The sequence below is a fragment of the Sarcophilus harrisii genome, chromosome 4 (assembly GCF_902635505.1).
Source record: "Sarcophilus harrisii chromosome 4, mSarHar1.11, whole genome shotgun sequence".
In the NCBI taxonomy this organism is placed as follows: Eukaryota; Metazoa; Chordata; class Mammalia; order Dasyuromorphia; family Dasyuridae; genus Sarcophilus; species Sarcophilus harrisii.
Genome location: NC_045429.1, coordinates 454,606,780 through 454,629,047, shown reverse-complemented (window position 1 = coordinate 454,629,047; position 22,268 = coordinate 454,606,780). Strand labels below are relative to the sequence as shown.

The 22,268-nt window shown below is 49.8% G+C and overlaps 1 protein-coding gene across 10 annotated transcripts in view; it reads left to right on the top strand.

Moving 5' to 3' along the window:
* Positions 1-22,268, top strand: part of EIF4E2 (eukaryotic translation initiation factor 4E family member 2) — a 44,063-nt gene that overhangs the window by 273 nt on the left and 21,522 nt on the right. Inside the window, exons 2-9 of one of the 10 annotated variants that reach the window (XR_004234101.1) lie at positions 622-699; positions 2,388-2,502; positions 2,980-3,114; positions 6,720-6,824; positions 7,617-7,769; positions 7,871-8,007; positions 14,730-14,809; positions 19,116-19,605. Coding sequence is in view for 9 of the 10 variants with exons in the window: in XM_031968129.1 (XP_031823989.1) it covers positions 671-699; positions 2,388-2,502; positions 2,980-3,114; positions 6,720-6,824; positions 7,617-7,769; positions 7,871-8,007; positions 9,740-9,812 (747 nt within the window). In the remaining variant the exon portion in view is untranslated. Of the gene's footprint in view, positions 1-30; positions 383-621; positions 700-2,387; positions 2,503-2,979; positions 3,115-6,719; positions 6,825-7,616; positions 7,770-7,870; positions 8,008-9,739; positions 10,001-14,729; positions 14,810-19,115; positions 21,722-22,268 lie in introns of those variants that run through there. The other 9 variants (XM_031968132.1, XM_031968130.1, XM_031968134.1 and 6 more) reach the window with 9 other exon arrangements.

The window sequence follows — 22,268 nt, the reverse complement described above, 5'->3', positions numbered from 1 at the left end:
GACCCGGGCGGGGGAGGGAGGCGGGAGGGGAAAGCCGAGCGGGGACACCCGCCACGTTCCCTCTCCACCAATCGACGCGCATTTATTAAGCGCCTCCTGGGTGCCCGGCGGGCGGTCGTGTGGTGCAGTGGCAAGGGCGCAGGGTTTGGAGTCCGAGGACCTGGGTTCGAATCCTGGCCCTGTCACTACCCTCTGTGACCTTGGGCAAGTCCCTTCCCTTCTCTGGACCTCAGTTTCCCCTTTCTTTCTAAGCCGTGGAGTGGAACCTCCCCGAGGGCAGCCCCCGTCGCCAACAGCCGGCACTGATTGAGCGCCTGCCACGCGCCTGGCAGCCGGGGACACACCGGGAAAGCCCGGGGGCGGCCCCAAGGCCCGGCACCTAGTAGGCGCCTAATGCATGCGCGCTGGGGGGTTGGGCTGGAGGCCCTCCGGGAACTCCCATTCTGGGGGCGTGGGGGGGAGACAGACCGGCGGGTGCCCTCGCAGGCCCTCGGTTCGGAGTGCGAGGTTCTGCCCGGGCCCCTGGGACCGGCCGCGACCTTGGGGGCCTCGGAGGGAGAGAGCCCGCAAGGGCCCGGGGCCTCGTGGAGCCCTAAGCCGTGCTCTCCCCTCCTTTTACAGATGAGGAAACTGAGGCTCAGAGAGGGAAAAGGACTTGCCGAAGACATTAATGAGACCCAAACTCAGACCTCCTGACGGGTATCCTGGCTTCCTTCCTTCCCCAAAAGGCCCTCCTTGTCCCCCGTGTCACTGGGGTGGAGCGCCCGTGGGCCGGCGGGGCCTCGGGGTCCCAGGAGCAGAGGGCAGGCCCAGAGCTGAGGGGGAGGGGCCAGAGGGGCCCAAGGCTACAATGTAGCCGCCAGCATCCCTGCAGTCCTGGCTCCCCGGGGACCAAGTTGAATGTGTAGTCAAGAATCACTTCACAGGTCCCGGAGGGAAGGCTCACCCAGGGGTCATTGCCTCTGGAGCTGCTTGGCCCTCTTGAGGGAACTGCCTGGTGCCCCGGGCTAAGGAGGCCCTCGCTGGCTTCTGGGCGCCACGTTGTAGGGGAAAAGTGTAGAGCCAGAGTGGGGGGGAGACCCTGGAGGGTGGGAGGGAGTGGGGGCCAGGATCGGGAGGGGAATGGAAGCCCTGCGCTCCATTCCCGGGAGGGGAAGGGGCTTGCTTCCAGCGACTGGGAATGCTTAACCCGGGGAGAAGGCTACAGGCAGGGCTAACAGATAGGGGAGGCCCAAGGTGGGGCAGAGGTCAGCTCCACTTTCCGGCCCAGCGGGTTCCTATCAGCAGAATCTTCCCCTGAAAGCTGGGGACCCGATTGTGGGAGATGCTGCTCAGACAAGGGTAGAAGACCTGTGGTTAAGCCTGAGATTTGGGGATTCCTCAGGAATGCTCGTTGCTTGCTTCAGGATCTTCTGGGTCAGGGGTCTTTCATTAGGAAGCATGTCCAGGGTCTCTGTTCTCTCTTTATCTGTTTTTTCTGTCCAACTCTATCTAGTTCTTCTTTTTCCCATCAGCCCACACTGCTCCTGTGCCCTCTTAGAATGCTTACTGTCTGCAGCCTTCATCTGACACTCACCATGTGGTACTTGTTATGTGCATATGTCAGTCAGCAAGCATTTAGTATGTGCTTACTGTGTGCCAGGCATGGGGCAGGTGCTCCTATCCTAGGTGGGGAGACAATATATAAATCATGAGCCCCGGCGGCTGAGATACGTGCAGAATAAAGGCAAGGTCCTCCCCAGGAGAAAGCAGCAGGCAAGGCTTGCTCTGTTACTGAGCAGAAAACGGGGGTGGTTGCTTATCCAGAGGAATTGGAACTTGAATTCATCACCACCTTTTCCTCTTGCAAACTCCTGTACCGAATGACATAATCTGGAGTATGGTTGAGCATTTCTAGTATTGGTCACACTTATTAACTGCAAACCTCCCATTAGCAACAGAGCCAGGGGTGATTTCAGCGCTCCTTAAGCTGTCGGTTGGAATGTCTTTCCTTCCACACTCCCAAACATTTGTCCCGAGTCCCTTCTCCTTGAGCCAGTCATCCATCCTGCCTTCCTCCCATCGGCCTGGCCCAAGGAGACGTGCTCGACCCTTAGGTGCCGAGCTGGCAGGGGACATGCCGAGGGTTCAGCGGCCCCAGGCTGGATCCCTGCCCCCGAAAGCGCTCACCACCTTCTGACCCCTGTACTTCATGGGGACTGGCTTTCTGCTTGGCATAGAGTCCTTTCCTTGCTTTGCTTTAACTTTGGGTCATCTTCCGTATCCACACACTGAATCCAGGTGGTTTCCCTTTATCTAAGACAGTGAATCATATAAATCTGGTTTTTTTGGATGAGGAAGAGGTAGCTCAGCCATAGGAGGAACATTGTTTTGTCTTTTTTTTCCAGCTTGAAAGATGATGACAGTGGGGACCATGACCAGAATGAAGAAAACAGCACACAGAAAGACGGTGAGAAGGAAAAAAGTGAGCGAGACAAAAGTCAGAGCAGCAGCAAGAGGAAGGTGTGTTTGGAGCTATGTTCTCAGATGCATTCATCAGCAGGTTTAAGTCTTGGGAAGCTGGTGAGACGTGTTTGTTCCAAGAGTTCCAGGGCATCTCACAAATCCTCTTTTTCTGAAAAAAACAAAAACAAAAAACCAAAAAACCACCATCCCTTTATTGAAAGAAATTTTGTGCTATCTTGATAGCTGTCATGTGGGATTGAGAGAATCTTGAGAGGGGATTTCCCAGAGTTTCTCTTATAACTTGGAACAGTTCTCTTATCATAGGTCCTTGAGGTGGTGTACATTCTTCTGTTCTAGGATTTATGACTTGAATTGCCAAAAGCAGATGGTTTTTAATTATTCTAACTTTTAACTTGGCCCTTTGATTTGGGGACAGGGGAGGATTAGGAGTGCTGAGGAGTGTCCCCCAAAAGCCTCTTTTTCTGGAAAGGTATTAGTTGCCAGGGGGCTAAGTGTCTTTGCTTTGTTCCCCAGGCTGTGGTCCCTGGGCCTGCAGAACATCCGCTGCAGTACAACTACACTTTCTGGTACTCCCGGAGGACGCCGGGCCGGCCGACCAGCTCACAGAGCTACGAGCAGAACATTAAGCAGATCGGCACATTTGCCTCCGTGAGTCTTCTTTTGTTGCAAAGATTAGAAGTAGCACGCTCTCCTGGCTTACGGGCTCACGTTTGTTGTGTCCACAGACCATGAATGCAGTGGCCAACCCTTTCTCTACCATTGCCTGCTACCCGGGCTTTGGCTTCCCGGGTCACACATTGGTTTCATCAGCTCGGTGGTTTGCAGGAGTCCCTGGGTGAACAAGAAATTTCACAGATTTTTGATTCATTTAGACCTAGAAAGTTTTGGCTTTTGATTTGGGTTCCAAAATGGTTTCCTTAAACTTGTAATTTTGCACATTTTTATTGCACACACACTCTGTCCAAGATAAGGGGATATATAAGACACAATCCTGTCCTCAAGGAGCTTATAATCTGGTGGGGGTTTGGTTGGTGTTAAGTGGTGATATTCAAAGAAAAGAGGTCCTCTTCACTGCTAGGGCCTTTACTCCGGCTCCTTTAATGTGCTTGGGCTGAAAGACCTACCAGAAATCTCTTCATGAAAGAAGGGGTAAATGAAACAGTTTCTCTTAGGTAACCCTGGCCCTGGCCCTCAGAGAATGGTTGCCTCCAAAGAGAGCTCAAAAACGCACCTCACTGACTTGTTCTTTGGTGAGCCGAAAGATGCTTTGAGGAAAGAAAAGAGCGAGTTAGGCTGGGTGACGAAGAGTGGGGATGCTCAGGCTAAAGAGGGCATTTCCTCAGGGTATTTGGGGAAGGAGGGGTCTCGAGTGCTCAAGGTTCCCAGGGAAGACTTTGTCCTTAATCCTTCGTTCCCTCCTTCCCTAGGACAGGCCTCTGCCATGGCAGAGTGGGTAAATAAAGGTGTGTAAAGGGACAAATGACACTGCGTTGCCTTCTCCACTTAGGGTCTAGGAGTTACAGTGGCCCAGAATGTTCCTCCCCACAAGAGGGGGAGTGTTCAGAGGGCCTGCCCACTCTCCAACTGAGGCACTGACAGGGACATGGCTTGCCCAGTCCCACCGAATCTGGTAAAGCCCTGTCCCAGAGCTGACTTCCCAGGCCCCCTGTCTCACTCGAAACAGCAGTATCTTTTCCTAGTTTGGTTATCAGTGACTAGGGAGAGTGGATGGAGGGAGGGCTGCTGGGCCTGGCCTTTGGGAAAAGCAGGCAGGTTAAAAATCGATTAGGGTGGGTGCTGTGGAACCACAGGGAAGGACAGAGTGGGTCAGGAAGAGCAGCTCAGCCTGTTGTTGTTTCTGAGTCTTTAGGGTGAGGAGGAGGAGGATTTGGGACTGACTTGATTGGATTTTGTGGCAGGCCTCTTGCCCAGACTGCTGGGGTAGCCCTTACCCTTGTCAGCGCTGTGGTTCATCTGGAGGGACTGTCGCCTAAAGCATGTGCTGCCTGGGGCAATGACCGCCCCGACTCTGCTGTCTGTGCCTCAGCGAGCCCTCTCTCTTGGGGCCTGGGCCAGGGGCCTCCCTCCAAGCCCCAGCGTTTTTGTCATCTCTGCTGCTTATGCTTCCTCTTGCTGCCAGTTTTCTTCTTCAGGGTCCTTCTGCCTCCTTTGTGTGCCTCACAGCTTCTCCTGTAGCAGTGTGGTGGTGGTGGTGATGGTGGTGGTGGCCTTCCTTGGTGGCTTGTACCCAGTAGGCACTGAATGTTAATTATGCTAATTTTGTTCTGATCAGTAACCTTAGAAATTTTCAAACTGAAAACTTCAGCACTCCAGAGTCACCACTAGAGGGCATGTCGTGTAGTCAGCAGGGGCTAATTCGTTTGATTCAGCATCCATTTATTCCCATCTTTAAAGTGATTGCTGTATTGCTGTATTGAGGGAGCTCCAGGTATCATTAGAATGCGGGCTTATCCTTCTTGTAACATGGCCCAGGCTCAGAGGCCCTGATCTGAAGGAGGTTAGTCTTTGAAGAAAAACTTGTACCTGTGGTGAACTTGTATTAGCGTTGTGTACTTGTGTTAGCGAACACTAGACATTATATAAAGATGAGCTGAAGGGTCCCCGTTGGCGGGTCCTCTCAGAAAAGGCTCCAGGTAGGGGCAGGAAGGGGTAGGATAGGGCCTGTGCCTTTAGGTTGGTATTCCTTTGAAAAGAATCATGGGACATTGACTCTTAGGAGATGTTTAGTGCTTCATTTCCTTGGCATAGTAAAGAATTTCCATTTAAGCTCTTTTTCATTCTTGGTGGGTTTTGCTGAGAAAAGAAGAAGGAGGGGCACATTTGGAAATGAATGTTCTATAAAAAGTTGAAAGTATCAAATTCATTTACGAAAAATTGTCCTTCTAAAATCATACACATTTGCATTTTGTAGTGTCTTAGGCTCCTTGGAATCATCATGAACATTTCTTCCTCTTCCAAGAAGCTTTCGTAGAGTATTTTCACTCTCTGTATTTACTATTCTGTTCAAGAATTTGGAAATCCACATAACTGAGCATAGGGGCTTGGAGGTGAAAAAAAGAACTTCTGGTCTTTTATAGCACTGACATCAAATAGACCAGGTTTTGATTAAGAAAACCACAGATTTGTGTTACATATATTGCATAATATCTTTATTGATTCTGGAAAACATTCCCAATTAACATTTTAATTTGGTTCGGTGTATAAAAATTTGTGAGTTTGACACCTCTAGTTTTTGCCTGTTTCTTCAGCAGCTCTCTTCATTGCTCTGAGTTGTAAGAAAGGGTTCTAATTAGTACACTGAGTAACAGTCACACAGGGAAAAGGTAGGCAAATGGAGGAACCCTGTCCTTTGGACAATAAAGCTTCATATATTTACTTTGAAAGTAACCACTTAGGGGTCTGTATATGATCGCCTGAGCATTGCATGTACAGCTACCACATTCTAAATCCTTGAGAGCTCCCAACTTGGGGAGAACCAAAAATTGCATTGAGGTTGTAGAGCTGGTTGTATTTCGAGTTAAAATCTGAAAAACTTGCTTGTAGAACTTCGTATATGAAGAATGGTAATTTCATATATTGTAGAGTTTGTTTAATCTTAGGTGTTAACCGGAACTAGAAAGACGGCCTTGCTCTCTGATCATGTTTGGTGCCCGGTGAGCCTGTCCGGCAGTTTTGGCGTGGGGCTTGTCAGTAATTTCTTGACCATTCTGTTGTGTTCTGCAAAGAATAAGGTAGAGCTCGGGCCAGTGCTTTTGCCTGTTTTTGGATTGCCCCACGTTCTTGTTTTTCTCAATATACTTTTCTTTAAGTTAGAATTTCTCTAGCACCAGCTGTTTGCAGAGTGTTGCACTAACTTTTTTAAGAAAGGCTTTTCATCCTGGGAACCACTCAAATCCACTGGGAGAAAGAATACTAAGAAATACACATAAGCACAAGGCTAACAGAAAAAAGTTAGGGGTCCATAACAGCTCTGCAGTGTGTGCATAATGGGCTTGTTGGAGTGACTGGGGCAGCTGGAACCAGGTGGAAGGCAAGGTTTCATAGGGGTGAGTTTTGCTTGAGGAGGGACTGTTGAAATAAGGGAGAGAATATGAGGTCTGCCACAGATTAGGAGAGGGCACGTGCATGTTTTCTGACCAGGAAACAAAAGCATTCACTTGCTAGGTATTGGTAGGAAGTGGCCTTATGACAATCTGGCATGTTAACGTGTGCTAACTGGGGTGTCTCCACAGGTGGAGCAGTTCTGGAGGTTTTATAGCCACATGGTACGTCCCGGGGACCTGACAGGCCATAGTGACTTCCATCTCTTCAAAGAGGGGATCAAACCCATGTGGGAGGTGAGTACATTTTGTGATTTGGACATTAGGGTTAGCTTTGAGGAGTGTGGGCTTGCTTCTGGCAGCAGTGATGGGTTCTGGGGGTTTTAAAAGCTTTGTCTCAAAAGGATTTTGTTTTCTGAGAACCAGAGCTCAGTGAATACTTAATAGGATACCTTTTGAGGTAAGAAACTACCTGGTGGTGCGTTTCTTTGGGTTGGTAAATGTGGCACACACATCAAAGGAATCAAACCCCGGCCACATAGACCAGAGGCAGAGTGGGTGAGTTGGTGCTGCTCGCTTCCTGGTGGCGGAGGGACACCTTCCCCCGGGTCCTCTGCCACCACGCTCTGCAGTCTTCCCATCTGTTGCTAGGAATGCCGTCAGTGTCTCCCGTCAGTTAGGATCAGGTGACAGGAGGAGCCGGAGCAGGATGTGGGTGTTGCTAGAACACATCACATAAAAGTCCCCATGAGTAACTTGAGACTGAGCTAGTGGCCTACTCCCTTTATTCAACTCTGGATTCCAAACCTCTCAGTTTGGGACTCAGTAATTAATCCTGTTCCCTTCAAGTCTTTTTGTTTCCTGAGAAACTTTTTTAGAACAGAAGAGTGTTGGACGCAACACTGTGTGTTATGACTTGTAGTTTAGAGTGCCCGTGTTTTTACCTTTTTCTCCTGGAGAATTGAGTGCTTGGAAAGATGATGATTCTTCCTGGAGTTGGTCTGGGATCTTTACTATCTTAGGTATAAAGGCTTGGAGGCCTTTTTTTTTTTTTTTTTTTTTTTTACGTTTTCATCCTCTTTTTTATAGGATGATGCAAATAAAAATGGCGGCAAATGGATTATTCGACTCCGCAAGGGCTTAGCATCACGGTGCTGGGAGAATCTTATACTTGCCATGTTGGGAGAACAGTTCATGGTGGGCGAGGAGATATGTGGGGCAGTCGTCTCTGTCCGTTTCCAGGTAAATTGCCCTGAATTGGTCCTATCTTGCAGGGTGTGTTCACTGCCTTCGGTTTCTGTGCTGTCCTCTCTTTGCTTTGATCACGTGCTCTGTTCTTCTAGGAGGACATTATTTCAATATGGAACAAGACAGCCAGTGACCAGGCAACCACGGCCCGGATCCGGGACACGCTACGTCGAGTGCTTAACCTACCTCCCAACACCATCATGGAGTACAAAACACACACCGACAGCATCAAGTACGTGTTGTGGGGGGGCCGGGGATGTCCCTGAGCTCAGCAGAAACAGGCATGTGCCCACGTGAGCGTGATTGTGCAGGAGGCTGACGTGTGGAGAAGGGCCAGGCTTAGACACCAGTGCTGTGGGGGATTTGTGGCGGCTCTCTGTGGGCAGCCACGCAGGGAAACGTGGGCTGTGTAATAGAGATCTTTTCTTTAAACCCATTTTGTATTAACCTAGGCTTATTGTTACGTAGGCTTATCTTTTCAGTCTTTCTAATCTTTTTCCTCAAAAGGAAGACAAGGGTCTCTCTGCTTTTTCTTGCTGCTGTTTGGAGGTAGTAGATCCCTATCCTCACCCACCCTGTAGTTTTAACTCCTTAGCTTCACTCTGTTTTCATCACCCTGGGCATTTGCCTTCCTCCCAGGGTGGTGATGTCATTTCCTTTTGTATCGAGCTGAGAGTGCCAAGGACTCCGTGCAGGTGGTTCCGTGGGGCCTGAATTGGGGAGCAAAGGTCTGAGGTGGAAGGGAATCTCAGGAAATGGAGCCCTTTACACATAGGAAATCTCACTGGCCAGGGATGCCTTTTCAGAGACAGGGTATTATTCATAAGGACAGTAAAAAACCAATAAAAGCCATTAGCTCATCTCCTCTTGGGAAGGAGAGCTGACCAATAGGAGGCGAGGCTCCTGGGTGGAATGCCGCCCTTTGACCATGACTTTGCTGTATGCTTTTGGTAGGTCTCTCTGCCTGTCTGTGCTTCAGTTGCCCCATCTGTAAAATGGGGGGTAATAATACTTAACCTACCTCACAGGGTTGTTGTGAGGCTGAATTAATGTCTGTAAATTGATCTGAGTTCCTCCAATGGAGGATGCTCTGGCAGTGACAAGTATTATTATTATCACCATCATGTTATTCTACTTATTAAAGACCAATCATGAGCCCACCAGTTGTTTACAGCAGTCCAGCCTCTTGGGAAATTGTCTCCCTGGGCACTGACAGAAGATGCTGGGGGTGTGGAGCTGGGTTAAGTCAGCGGAGCCCCTGGGCCTCTAACCCCTCAGGCAGCCGGGATCCTGCCACCTACCTCAGCAGCAGACTGGGAGCCTTTTTCCTCAGACAGACCCTGACCCTGTGTCTGCCACTGTGTGTTGTATGTGCTTCTGTGCATTTCAGTGGCCTGCTTTCATTGAACGTCCCAGCAGTGGGCTAAGGTACCCAAAAGGGGAGTTGGTCATTAGCCCGAGAGCCACCAGCCAGCCGGTGCCCCCGTCCCTTGTCTTAGTCTTTCTAGATTAGCGTTGCTTTTATCTAGGTTGGTTTTTCTTACTCTTTGTTTTTAGGATATTGATAATTTGCTTCCTTTGGCCAGACTGAGTATAGACCCGCACCTGCATTTGTCTGGGCACTACTACCTGTTCTGTTCAGAGAAAGATTTTTAAAGAGAGAGGAAGGCCATGAGCTCCTCTCTCCCCTCTCTGCCTCTGCACTGTCCCAGTGCCCTGAAGCAGTCCCGCCTCTGTGCCACAGAGACATGGGTAGCAATCCTAGGGGAGCCGGCCTATTGGCAGGATATCTCAGACTTGTAGAGAAAGTGACCGGGTATATCCTGTCACTTCCGGGACAGAGGCCTGCCTCCACATGTTCCTGCCCTACAACCCTGGGGACCCAAAAAGCCCACCTTGGGACCCAGACGCCATTCTCCCTCTCCTTCCCCTCCCAATATGCCAACTTTTTGCACTTCCATTAGAATGCCAGGCAGGCTGGGCCCCCAAAGGCTCCTTTTTCATAACCTCTGGAAGACGCGGTTGAATGTGCCATGACCCTGTCCCTTACTGGATGGCACCGTCGTCGCAGCTGGCATCATCGGAGTCTCTTGTTCTGTTGGCGTGCCACCTGGAAGATACTTCTGTCCCGGACAACAGGAGTTGGAAGAGCATCTTCTGTTTTCAGTACAGGCTGACACAGCCACAGTGACAGCTGAGATCACTCAATAAATGGTGCGAAACTAGTTTGTCTCATGATCTTGCTCTTTCTGGTGCCTCAAAGAAGCGGCCTCACTCCCTGGATTAGGAGACAGCCTAGGCTTCTCCTCTGTAGTGCTGTCCCAGGGAACAATGCCGTGCCCCAGATGTGATGCCCGAGAGCGGCCGCTGCCTCCAGTCCCCAGGGCCTGAGAGAAGGAGGGCACCCTGGGAGGCTCCCAGTGAGTTAGGTCCCATCAAGCCACCCTGGAGACTCGGGTGGTGAAAGTGATGTTAGGACCCCACTTCCAGTAGATCCAGAGAGGGGGAGTCTCACGTCTTGTCTTGCTCACTTTCTCAGCTTGCCTTCACTTTAATGAATCACTTGCTTGGAGATAGGGAAGTGCAAACCCTGCTTCACTCTGTGTGCCCTTAGGTGTCTGCTGCGTCTTGGCTTTGCGTGAGCAGGATTTTCCTGCTTGACGAAAACCTTTGAGCCGCCATAGTTGGGGACCCTCCGCTTTGCTTCTTGGCCCAGCCCAGATCTTCTCTGTCTCTACTTTGTCCAGGTTGCAGCCTGGGAGGGGTGAGGAGGGCCCCCTTGCTTGAGCCCCTGGATTTTTCTTGCCTCCATCTTTGTCCCTTGTGAACTGGCTCCACGGGAGGGAGACCCCAGAGGTGGGTCCTGGCTTCTGCTTCTGCTTGTAGATAGGCTTACTGCTTTTGCTTGTTTGCTGAAGCCGAGGCAGACTTGCTTCTCTAAGCCTAAAAATAGAACTTGAGGAAGCTTCCTTCTAGTTGCTTAGCCCTTTCTTTACGGAGCTCTGGTGCCATCCCGGGGCATCCCCACAAGCACTGGATAGCCTTTCAGGCAACCCTTCAAAGCCTTCTCAACTGAACTACAAATTGAGTGTGGCCATAGTAATTAACTTTCCCAAAGTGGTCATTGTCGTTTTATTGTGCTGGCTGCTGGTCTACCCTGGCCGGGCTGGGAGGAACACTGGATGTACCCAGGCCCTGGACTCTATGACCCTGTGACATGTGTTGTTTCCATGGTTATGGTGGTTGCGGGAACCACCAGGATCTCCAAGGCCCAGTTTCTGTTTACAGGATGCAGCAGTGAATTGGAATCCTTTCTTATGCTTTCTGTGACCTTTCTCCTCTCTTTCTGCCCTCTCCTCACCTCCTCCCAAGGATCACAAAGTATATGCAGTAGTGATTAAATATCCTAAGTGAGGGCTGCTTTCCTTTTAAGTGTAGTGTGACTCGTGGTGTTGATGGACTTGGTGATCGCCTAGCAGAGTGAGACCTGGTAAGAAGGCACCAGATAATTGGGGGATTTCTTTGCCCCACATGGATGAAAATTAGAATTTACTTATGCTTTGCTCTGTTCTCTCAAATTCTTAGCCTGATGAGGCTTTGTACTTCCTAGGCCAGGTGAATTGTGCAGAAAGTGAAGAAGAGAACTGTCCAGTGTCCTGAAAGGGACCTGGTGCAAGGGCTGCCAGAAGTGGAGAAAGGAGGCTTTTGCAAGAAGGAGGAGTTTTTAGAGGATTTTTCTATTATTGGCTTTTTCTTTCCTTTATTGTGTTTGCCCTCATTTTCTTAACTATTGTTTAATCTTTCCTTCTTCCAGGCTTCTCTTCTCCCTTCTCCATGTCCTTACCACAAGCCATGTGCGGGCCTTCTGTTCTTTTCCTCTTTGACCTCATTGCTCAGGTACATTATGGTCAGCTAGAAAGAGCCCAGTGGCACATGAGACTCTTCTCCATGACTGAGCAGTCATCTTTGGTGCTCAGGAGTCAAGTACTTGATGGAACATGTATCTTAAGTTAAGCATGGGATAGCATCTGTACCCAGACTTATCTTTTACAACAGCCACGGTGCTTTATTTCTAGAAGTTGTTTCGTTACAGGTAGAACAGGCTTGTGAAGCAATACCCAGGAGACTTATTAAATTGAAATAATGCTCAATATGTCAGGCCCTTTAATTATGTGGAGGTTCTTAGCTAGCATTTTGTGCCTCTTTTCAGGCCATTGTGAACGTCAAGGGAACATTGCCACTTTGATTTGAAGAGGATTTATATTTAGCCAGCCAAAGAAGCATTATCAGAACCTTCCAGTTCTAGGGAATCAGAGCTGTTGGGGCAGGGCACAGATCTCGGGTCCATGAAGTGACTGCCAGTACAGTTCTCAATTTCAAGACAAGAAGGATGGCCCAGACTGATCTGGCCCAGACAGGGGTCAAAGGGGGATGGATGTTCTCTGGCCTCTTTGACTTTAGGGACAATAACCCAGCACATGGGGGGTGATTCCCCTTCTCTCATCTCATGTTCAGATGGACTGACTAGAGTTTCATGACAGACTTCTTAAACCTGACCCATTTCTTCATCTTCATCTCAGATCAATTCTGTATCTAGTGCTGGAATAGGCACCCGAAGGATCCATGCTGACTGCTACTCTGGGCTCAAATTTCTGACATTTCCCAGCTAGAGTAGTGCCATTGAGGATGAAGGCTGGTCTGAAAGGAGGTTTCTGATTTGGATTATTCTTTGTTTCATTCAAAATCGGCTCAGTCAGCTCAGTCTTCTCTCATTCTTTCCAGCTTTAACTTCATGATCCTGGATTCAGTTTTGGACACTGGCAACTTTGCTTTTTTTGAGCTCTGATGAGGAAAGACCCTGAGCCCTTTCTTGTTAGTGTTTAAAGACATGTTAAGACAGGGCCCTAAATCCTAGGAGAGAAGGTAGAGCAGAGTGAGTCTACAAGGGCAGTTTCTTCTCTCCTAAATTGGCAGATAATCTGGGATTGTTGAGACTTCATTTCCCTAGTAGATGTGGTCGCAGTGATGGTCTGGTCATCAGGCTTGTACTTGTTGGTGTTTAAAGTAAGCACTTTTTTGTTTGGAAGCCAGTTTGTATGATGTGCCAGAGAAGAGCAGCTAGAATCTTCACCTCTGCCTCAAAGGCCAGTGGGAGCTGCCAGTGGGAGGCATCATTGGGGTATACATTCTGAGGACAGTGGCTGGCTAGCTGGCTGGGTCTTGCTCTGCATTTTTGTTTTAATTTTCCCATATGAAGGCTCTAAAGAGCCACTTGGAGTACATTGGGAAAGAGTTGGGGTAGATATGATAGGGACGGTTCAGACTTTGGGAGCAACAGGAGAGATTCCCCTTTTTATAGATGAGGTAGTTTAAGCGTGGCACTTGTAACTTGGGAGGAGGGGGGAAGGCGTGACTATCTTTAGCCCTGGTAACAAGTTGGAGTCCTCAGGATACATTCCCAGCAATTTATAGTGGGATTTTAGTCCAAGAACCACAAAGTAAAAATTTCTCTGAACTATTGGATTGATTTTAAAATTTTTGCCCCACCCTTTGCCACTTTGAAAATCATAATAATCTGGATGTTAATAAACCTGCATGTTGGAACTTGCCTTCCTGCTTTCCCTTTAGCAAGACGGTCTGGTTATCCTCGCTTGATGAAGTAGTACATGAGGTATTGCACATTATTCTTTTGCTGTCTCCTATAATGGAACCACAGGGCCTCGGTTGTAGCAGTCAAGTTTGTTGGGAGAACACAATGGCTTGGTTTCCTCCCATTGTAATTCTCGCCCAGTTAAGTCCTGACTGGTCACTTGGGTGGAAATCCAGGTTTGCCTCCACTTTCTAATCACCCTGCCTCCCCCTAACCGTCCTCACCCTTGCCAAGGAATATGTTGCTCTGACTTAGAAATAAATGAGACTTTTGATCAAGAGTAATGCTAGTCTGCTCAAAGAATTTCAGTCATGCAACGAATCACCGGAATGGCCAGCCCAGGAGAGATGGTCAGTGGCAATGGTAGTAATGTGATAGTTTTAGCCCTTCTCCTTCAGCTGGTCTTATTAAGAGACTAGACCATGAGTGTATTGCACAAGTCTAGGTCAGTGATCCCTTTCGATTTGAACACTTGTTCTTAAGAAATCTTAATTTGATTTGGAATGGGGCAAAACGGGACTTGGCCAAAAAGCCAGGAAGTTACCTTTGAAGATAAACTTCAGCACAGAATAGGGCAGTGCTTTGGTGTTTAGGGTGGGGGGAAGCATTCACCTCCCTGCATTCAGTAGATGCTTAGTGAACGCCTTCCACGTTTGAGGTGCTGGGCTTGTATGTGGGGAATAGGAATACAGTATAGAGAAGACAGTTCCTGCCCTTGAGAAGCTCCCCATCCTTTAATCACACCGTTTCTTCCTTCACCGTGGGGGCTCAAGCTGTACTTGAAAGCTAGAACGAACTGTGTTCTCAAACAGCTTTGAATGCCGGTTAGTCCAGGTAGCTTAAACGGCAGGGCGTTCGTCACAGGGCTATTTTTATGGTTTTCCTGCCCGACTCCGCGGAGCGGGATGCAATGTTGCTTCCCTCCGAAGAGAAGCCCTGCTGGCCATCATGGGCTCCTCCTGCACCGTGTCAGACGACCAACCTGTATTAAGGGCCTCCTCTGTGCCACTGCCCTAAGCTGCTGCTTGTGGAACTCTCAGGAAGAGCACAGGGAGGGCCAGACCGACCGGCTGGAACAAATCGGGGATGACCCAGTTTCTCTCTGGAAGGGGCCGCTCAGACGCGGTGAGGTGGCCCTGGTCCCCTTGGTTTCTCCCGGCCCGAGCGCTGCCTCTGCTGGGCCCTCCGACTTTCTGAGGAGGGGTGGGCACCTCTGGTTGGGGGGTATGGGGACTGTTATCTGTTCTGTTCAAAGCTTGTGATCTGAACCGTGCTCTTATGTTTTTTTGTCTCTGGCTTGCCAGGGCCTGGGAGGAGTTTCATGGCCTGGTGAACAGCAGCGGCCGCTGATCGGACGCTCCCCCTCTCTGTCTCTCACACCAGGGTAGGGCCTCATCTGTCTTCTCTGTGACTCGGTGACATACCTCTCCCTGCCGGGCTTCTCTCGAAAGAGGGGGGCCCCATTCCTGCCCTGCTGTCCTGGGTCTCCTGATCTCATTAACCAAAACCACGGAGACCTGTCCTGTAGATGGTGCTCCCCTTGTTCTGCTGTGATCATTTTTTACCCTATGTATTTGACAGCATCCTGTGCTTTAAAGGGCAGCACCCCACTTGTTCCTGGGGGGCAGGTGAGAGGTACGTCTCCCATTTGCTTGTGTTGTGTAGGTATTGTCTTGTAGCCAGAACAATCACATCTGGGGTGTGAAAATACATGTTCCTGGTGTTTTCCTGGTTAGGGGCGGAAAGTTGATTCAGGGGAACGGACCAGAGCTCTGAGGCAGCTGTAGCTGTGGAGAGAGGGACCCACGGGGGGGGGGGGGGGGGGGAGAAGCTGAGCCTCGTTGCCGACAAGCATCACCTTGGGGAGTTCTTTGTGTTTGCCAAGACCAGCCCTTCCATGTGTGAAAGGAAGCGAGGGCATTCTAGTGATTCCAAGAGGGACACAGGCCCAAAGTGGGACTTGAATTCTCTGCACTGACTGCCTCCTCTTCCTGGGCCGGCTCACATTAAGGGTGCCTGGGAGGGAAGCGAAGCCCTTGGGAGGCTGGGTGAGGGCACCCCGGTGGCCCCTCGATAACATGCCCTTGGACTCCATTTCTTACCTGAGGGCCGAGAACATGTCAGCATTTTGCCCGTCACCTCCTAGTCCCCGAGATGTCCCAATGAAGCAAGCGTTCTTGCCCTGCCTGGCCCGCTGCATGCGAGAGCATGACTACAGAAGGGGAGCCGGGGGCCCCGAGGCTCCTGGTGGCTTTGCTGTAGGGAGCTCCAGTGGCTTAGATCCCAGATGGGAAATGCTGTTCCCTGTGCACTCTTGAAGTGCCCTGAAAGCATGTTTCCCTCTCTCCTCACATGATGCTTCCTGGTGTGAGTGTTGTTTGCTGGGCTCCTTAGCTTTCCGGTTGCTCAGTGTCCCTCTCCATCCTTTACCCCCGAGTAGTTCTTGATCCACAAACAAGTGAACGCTGGTTTTTATAGAGAAATCCTCTCTGATGGGAGAGAAGACTCCCCTTTGTCTGAGTTAGCATCTGAGCTCTGCCTCGTTTGCAGCTGGAATATGGGTTGTAGCCTGTTCCCTTTTGGCCTCGGTGCAGATACTGCGCCTTTACTGTGGCTCCTGCGGGACGCCACTGGCTCGAGCAGATGCAGGAAGGGGCCGGTACCCCTGTGGCAGGAACCCTTTCTGGGTCAGGAACCCCGGGCAGTGGTCAAGGGGGAACTTGAAGACTTGGGAGTCGGAGCTGTGGGGGCTGTTGCTTCCCTCTCCCTAGGAAAGGACCACAGTTTTTTCCAGGAAGTGAGGAAGAATCCAAGCTGGACTGATGGATGGGAGTTGGTAGCTGGAGAGCATTTCTCTGGAGGCTGGGGCACCCAGGACTGTAGTTAGCCCTTCCTGAGGTGCTCCTGAGAAGTCAGAACCGATTCAGTGGGAGCCACCTCGCTTCCAGGGCCAAGCCCTCTGGGCCCGGAGCCGAGTGGAATTCCCAGCGGTGATCCAGGTCTCTGGGAGGAGACGGAGGGAGGGTGATGAATTCTCTGTCCTGGGGCCTCCGGGGCAGGGGGTGTGCCTAGGCTAGCTCGGGGAGATTGTTCTCGGGGATTTCTTTGTCTCCCACTTGTTCCAAGTCCTGTTTGAGTGCAGGCCCTCTGCCCTCCGTGTCCCCAGAACAGTGGAGTGGGTCCTGCTGCAAGGGGCAGCCCCAGGCTGAAGAAGGCCCAAAAAAGCCCATCCTGGATGGTGGCGCTCCTGGGAACCCAAGTTAGCTTGTCCATCTTCCACGGCCTCGCCTTCCGCTCTGGGAGCTAAAGGCTTGAAAGGAAGCCTAGAGAAGTGAAGTATCAGGCCAAGGTCACATGGCCACAGACCCAGCTTCCATGTCGGCCTTCCTGTGTCTACACTGCTCGTGGGGGGAGGGGCACAGACAGCAAGGCAGAAGGGAATCCAACCCTCTCCCCCAGTGCCATGGAACGCCATGTCTGCGCATCTGCCGCCAGGTGTCTGGGTCAGGCAGGAGCACAGCGGAGCTGTAAGGGAGGGGAAGCAGACGCCCTGGCACATGCCACGTTTGGTTCTGAGCCACCCTTTAGCCTGCTGCTTCCTCAGGAAGGCCATGGAATGATCCTCCCACCTCGCTCTGTTCAGTCTGCTTCTGCCATTCAGCCATTCAGCAGCAGCACTTGTCACTCCTGCCATTCCTTCATTCCCTCTCTTCATCTGTTCAAGCATTTATTTAAAGCCTTCTGTGTGCAAAGCCTGTGTCAGATGCTAGGGATTCAGACAAAACGAGGACCTATCCCTAAGGAGTTAATATTCTACTGGAGGATACCATGCAAAAACCGAGAAGTTACTAAAAAATGATCTGAAGAAGACAGTGCACCTCCAGCTTTGGAGACCTGGAAAGGGAAGGGACAGACAGGACTAGAACAGGGGAAAGCACAGCATGCCCGAGATTTATTTCTTCTATTATAGTTAACTAGAACGTGGCCCTCCTCAAAGTCAGAAGTCTTTTGTTACGATTTCACATAAAAATGATAGATGCAGATTTTGATAAGAAAAAAAAGATGCTTTTGCTCAGAAATCTCAAAGGAGCCAATCTTGAGGGAATAGAAATAGCTTTTCTAAAAATTATCAAAAACTTGAAATTTTTTTTTCATCTTATTCTTTTACCTATAATTAAATACATTCTTTCTGGCTGGTTTTTCCCCCTGCTTTAGGTAAAGACTTGTTAAATTATTGGGAATTTGCTTCCTTTCTCTCCCACATTTTCTTTACAACCCAGCATGATCTTGACCTTAATTTTTTAATATGTGTCTGCAGGCCCCATTCCACAGACGACATCCTTTGTGATTATGAATAGACCTCTTGGAATGGCGGCTATTTCGTTTCTTTTAAAATTTCTCCGTGGCAAAATAGTGTGTAAAGTCTTTGTACATTATGTGTAAAGAGAACTGAGGTTTTCAGTTTTCACTCTGCTGAACACTTCACCTGTTGTCCCTGAGAGACTAGCTGCTTATCAGTATGACGGATACTGGCGCTCCTCCCCTACCCCTGGAGATAATCATACATTCTAAAAGGAACTGGGCCTGGCACATTCTCTTCTGCCTTTTCCCCATCTACCTGTTTGGGTAGAAACATGATTTTATTTTCTTCAGAAAATATGTCTTCAGAAAAGACACCCCTACTCTAACCCTTCCCATGTCCTCTCCTTTCTTTTCACCTTTCCTCCTTTTACGTACTGACCTATGTCAGCAGTTGGACTCTTGGGTTAGAGGTGGCAGCCAATGAAGATGTGGAACAGAGCAAGTTACTGTGCTTTAAATAACTCCTAGCAGCAGCAGCAGCAGCAGCAGCAGCAGCGTCTTTGATGGTGTTTTAGGTACTTTTACTCTCTTACCTCTTTGGCTTCAGGTAGGGTTCCATAGTGTATCCGCTTTGGTGTTAGAAGCATCAGCCACTGAACATCCATCATGGGTTCCTGGAAAGATGGCAGCAGTTGAAACATTAAGAGGGGGCAGTTAGCCCCCCAGACATTGGCGGGCAGGCAGGCAGCTGAGCCACGTTATCGCAGGGTGGGGTTATAATAGTTAATGACGCTCTTGTGAAACTACCTTAATCTGGGAGAGGAGCTCGGTGTGGGAAGCGCCCGGGCTCCAAACCTTTTGCCAACAGAAACATACCCGAAAAGACTGTGGAACAGTTACTTTTCTTTGGTCCACCTATCTCTGTCTCTGCTTCTGTGCTCAGATCTGGTCCTTTCCCTTTCTTACCAGCTCCTCTTGGCATTTTAGACACCTCTGTGTTCAGGAAGAAAAATCCATGAGAAGGCAAGCCCATCGGCTCCCAAAAAAGGCAACTTTTTTTTTGGAAATCAAACGGGGAGGACTTATTGTAATATTAGAACGAGTGCATCCAAGTTTCCAAAGTGGAGAGGCCAGACTCACTTCCTGTATTACTCTCTTCTTCCTAAGCTGCTGGGAGTTGTTGAACTGAGTTCTTTGGATGGAAAGGGGGGATGCTGGTCCCTGTGTCTCTGGGTTAGTTTAGCAGGGAGGCGCTAAGCAAGGGCCAGGGGTGGGTCACTAAGGGCCCCAAAGCTGATGGTCACAGCTTTCCCCCCCACTCTGTGTATGGATATGTGTTAGATGACCTATGTATTAAATCCTCCATTCTCTCCCACTTTCTCTTTCAGGGACAATTCAAGTTTTCGAAATACAAAAATCACATTGTGAAAGTACCCAAGCTGGCAATAATCCTTTTCTGTATGTGTGTGTCTGTCTGTCTGAAACGGATGGGAGGCCTCCAGCAGCTCCCTCCGTCTGCTCACTGAAGGGACATCCCCGATCCATGGGCTCCCCTTTTGCACTCATCCCTGGAGGAAGGATTCCACTAGACGCCCTCCGGCATCGCTGACTTTATAAAGCAGAAAGACAGAAAAGATGACTTTGTAATAGACAGACTTTTTTTTAAAAAGGGGCTCTGGGGAGAGTTGAACCTTTCATTTGCTGTGTGTGCCGTTGTCCACATGCCTTCTGGGCCCTCTCTTGCTCTCTTGTTATACTTCACAAAGGGTATTGTGAACACACGTATGTGCCAGAGCTGTTGACAGCGAGTTTATCAGTATTATGAATGTCTGTGCATCTGGGAAGAATTTCTGTTGGAGAGAGTCACCATGCTTCTCTGTAAGTGCTCCTTTCTGGCGCTGCCTTTAAATTATTGGGACGTTTTGGTTTTTTTCTCCCCCGTTCTCCCTCATCCTCACCTCTGTCCTCTAAACGTGTCAGTGGTGTGTTGGTGACTGTCCAGGGCTCCGTGTGGCCTCCTGCCAGCCTCCAGTCCTTCCCTCTCTCTTCCGAGGACACTTCCTTTCTTCTTCAGCACGGCTGCGCACGGCGCAGCCTCTGACACGGTGTCTGCTCCTGTTTTGCGGAGGTGCGGGCCCCTCTGCGCAGGAACCGGGCCCCATCTTGAGCTCTGGCTGTCGGGCTTCCCCGGGGGCAGGGCATGAGACCCTGAGAGAGAGGCCCGGGTCTGAGGGCCGGCTCTCCCCTCGTTGAGCAGGAAGGTGAGGGAGAGGACTTTGGGAGGCCAGATCTGGCTGCATTTTAAGATGTGCCGTGGGAGGATCCCGGACATCATCGGAGGTGACACATTGGCCGTTGTTGATGACAGTCTCGCCTTTCCTGCCTGTTTGCAGCTGGCCAGGAGAGCTCCTTCCCGGCAGTCCTCTGTGCTTGGTGCCCACTCTGGTAAATACCTGCTGGTCCACGGGATGCCCAGATGAAACCTTTGAAAGCTTCTGTCATCAAGCATTAAGATGGACCAGATCCTTGGTCTGAGAAGTTTGAATGACCTCTCAACTCCAGAAGGACTGAATTAGGGAAAGTAGAATGAGTCCCCAAGGCCCACCTAAGCGCTTGGATTAGGACCCTGCAGCAGCCTTCCAGTTACGCTGATCCACTTAGCTCTTGGGAGCAAAGATTAGCAGTGCCTTAAAATGAGGGCCTCTCTTGAAAGCGTTCTCTAAGCCTGGGTTGGGGGAGGTGGGGCCAAGTAGGGACCCTCAACCAACTGATCTTAGAGGAAACCGATGAGAGTGACAGGCATTTCCCCATTGGGCTTAGAATCGTTTCTTCCTCTCCAGCACCCCCAGTCACCACTGGTTTGGGGATACTTTTGTTATTTTTTTTAATCATCCTAAAGGTTTTCATTAGAACAAATGGAAAAACAAATGAAATATATAGAGAGTGTGTGCATGTATGTGTGTGTGTGTGAGAGAGAGTGAGTGTTGTTGTGCATTTCCATTCTTGGCAAAATCAGGTGTGCCTAAGGAAATTTGGGGATGATTCAGATTTGAGAAGTGGGAAGCCCGGGTCCTGGCCCTGAGCCACATGAACAGGACAGGAGAAGCCAGGGGCCGCATAGAGAGCTTCCCACTGAAACTTGGGCCCCTCAAAGGGAAGTAGCTTTGCTCTTTCCTGGGTATGGCTCGATTTGCCGTGGAAATGCCAGAGGGTGAGTCTGGGGCACCCACCGGTGTGCGTGTACACGTCTGTGTCCATGGATTTAAATCTTTTTAGGTCATGTATTTGTGGGGTTTTGTCCATATTCCTTTTAACTCATCTGCTGTTCAGACTCTTGAACCACTGATATTTTCCAGAGCTGCTCATGTCCTCCCCTTCTCCCTCTTCCCACCACTTCTCCCCACTGGCAGTATTTAAAATTTCTCCTAGCCAAAAAAAAAAAAAATTCATATATCTATATATACATATATATCTAAATGGACACAGTATTGATTAGAACAATTTCTTCCCCCTTTTAGATAAGTTTCCCCCCCATATTTCTTTGTCCTGGCTGTCCAACCAGTTTCCTTGGGAGAGCTGTGCTCTTGGCTCCATCCACCCCCTGTTGTTGCGAATGGAGAGCTGAGGCGTCTCTCACTGGAGCCAGCTTCCGCGCAGCGAGGCATGACGCGGCTATCGTTCCGTGGAAGAGCAGTCTGCCAGGGCCAGCCTAGTGAGCAGGGATGTGGTTCAGCCCCACTCCCACCCCCACTCCCCACACCTGGCACGTTGCTACTCCATTGTCCCATTGTCCCTCTTGCATTTTCTTTTTTGAGGCACCTTTCCCCTTCCCGGTTTTTTTATCCTTCAGTTTTTGGGGTGTGTTATTCCTGTGAAATCAGAAACGGTCATCATTTCTTACCCAGAGTAAAGCATATGGTTCAAGTTGTTCCCAGAAAGGGCTTGCTGGCTGTTACTAGTGGAGAATTAGTAGAGGCCATGGTAAGAGTGAGTGTCGCACCTTCAGAGCATTTGTCTGCTGCAATAATAAATGGAAAAAATGGGCAAGAACCAGGTTGTGGACTCTTTAATGCGGGAGGGGAAGTGGGAGTATTGGCTATTTGTGGGGACTGTCTGATCCAAGAGGATGCTAGCACCATTGGGAAGTTGCTGGTAGGAACTCTTCCTGGTAGCTGGGCTTACTATTGGGTGATTTCACCAGTTAGCATTAGCCTGAAGGCTGCCCACTTGTGATGGGGTAGCCCAGGTAGAATGATAAGCCCCTGGTTCTCTTTCTTTGCTGGTGGAATCCTGGCTCATATTTTGGTACTCTTGACGTGTGCCGAAGGTGGTGGCGATTCTAGTCACGCTGCTTCCCGGTTGGGGTGTGAGGAACTGTGATAGGGGCAAAATCTGCAGGAAGGAAGCGGGCTCTAGAGGAAGTCGGGCATTCCCAAGACTGAGAAGGAAGGAAGTGTGTTCTATTGGGACAAGGGCCTCAATAAGTCTAAAGAGGAATAGCAGGAGCATAGCATCAGAGGAGAGAAAAGCAGTGCTTTTGA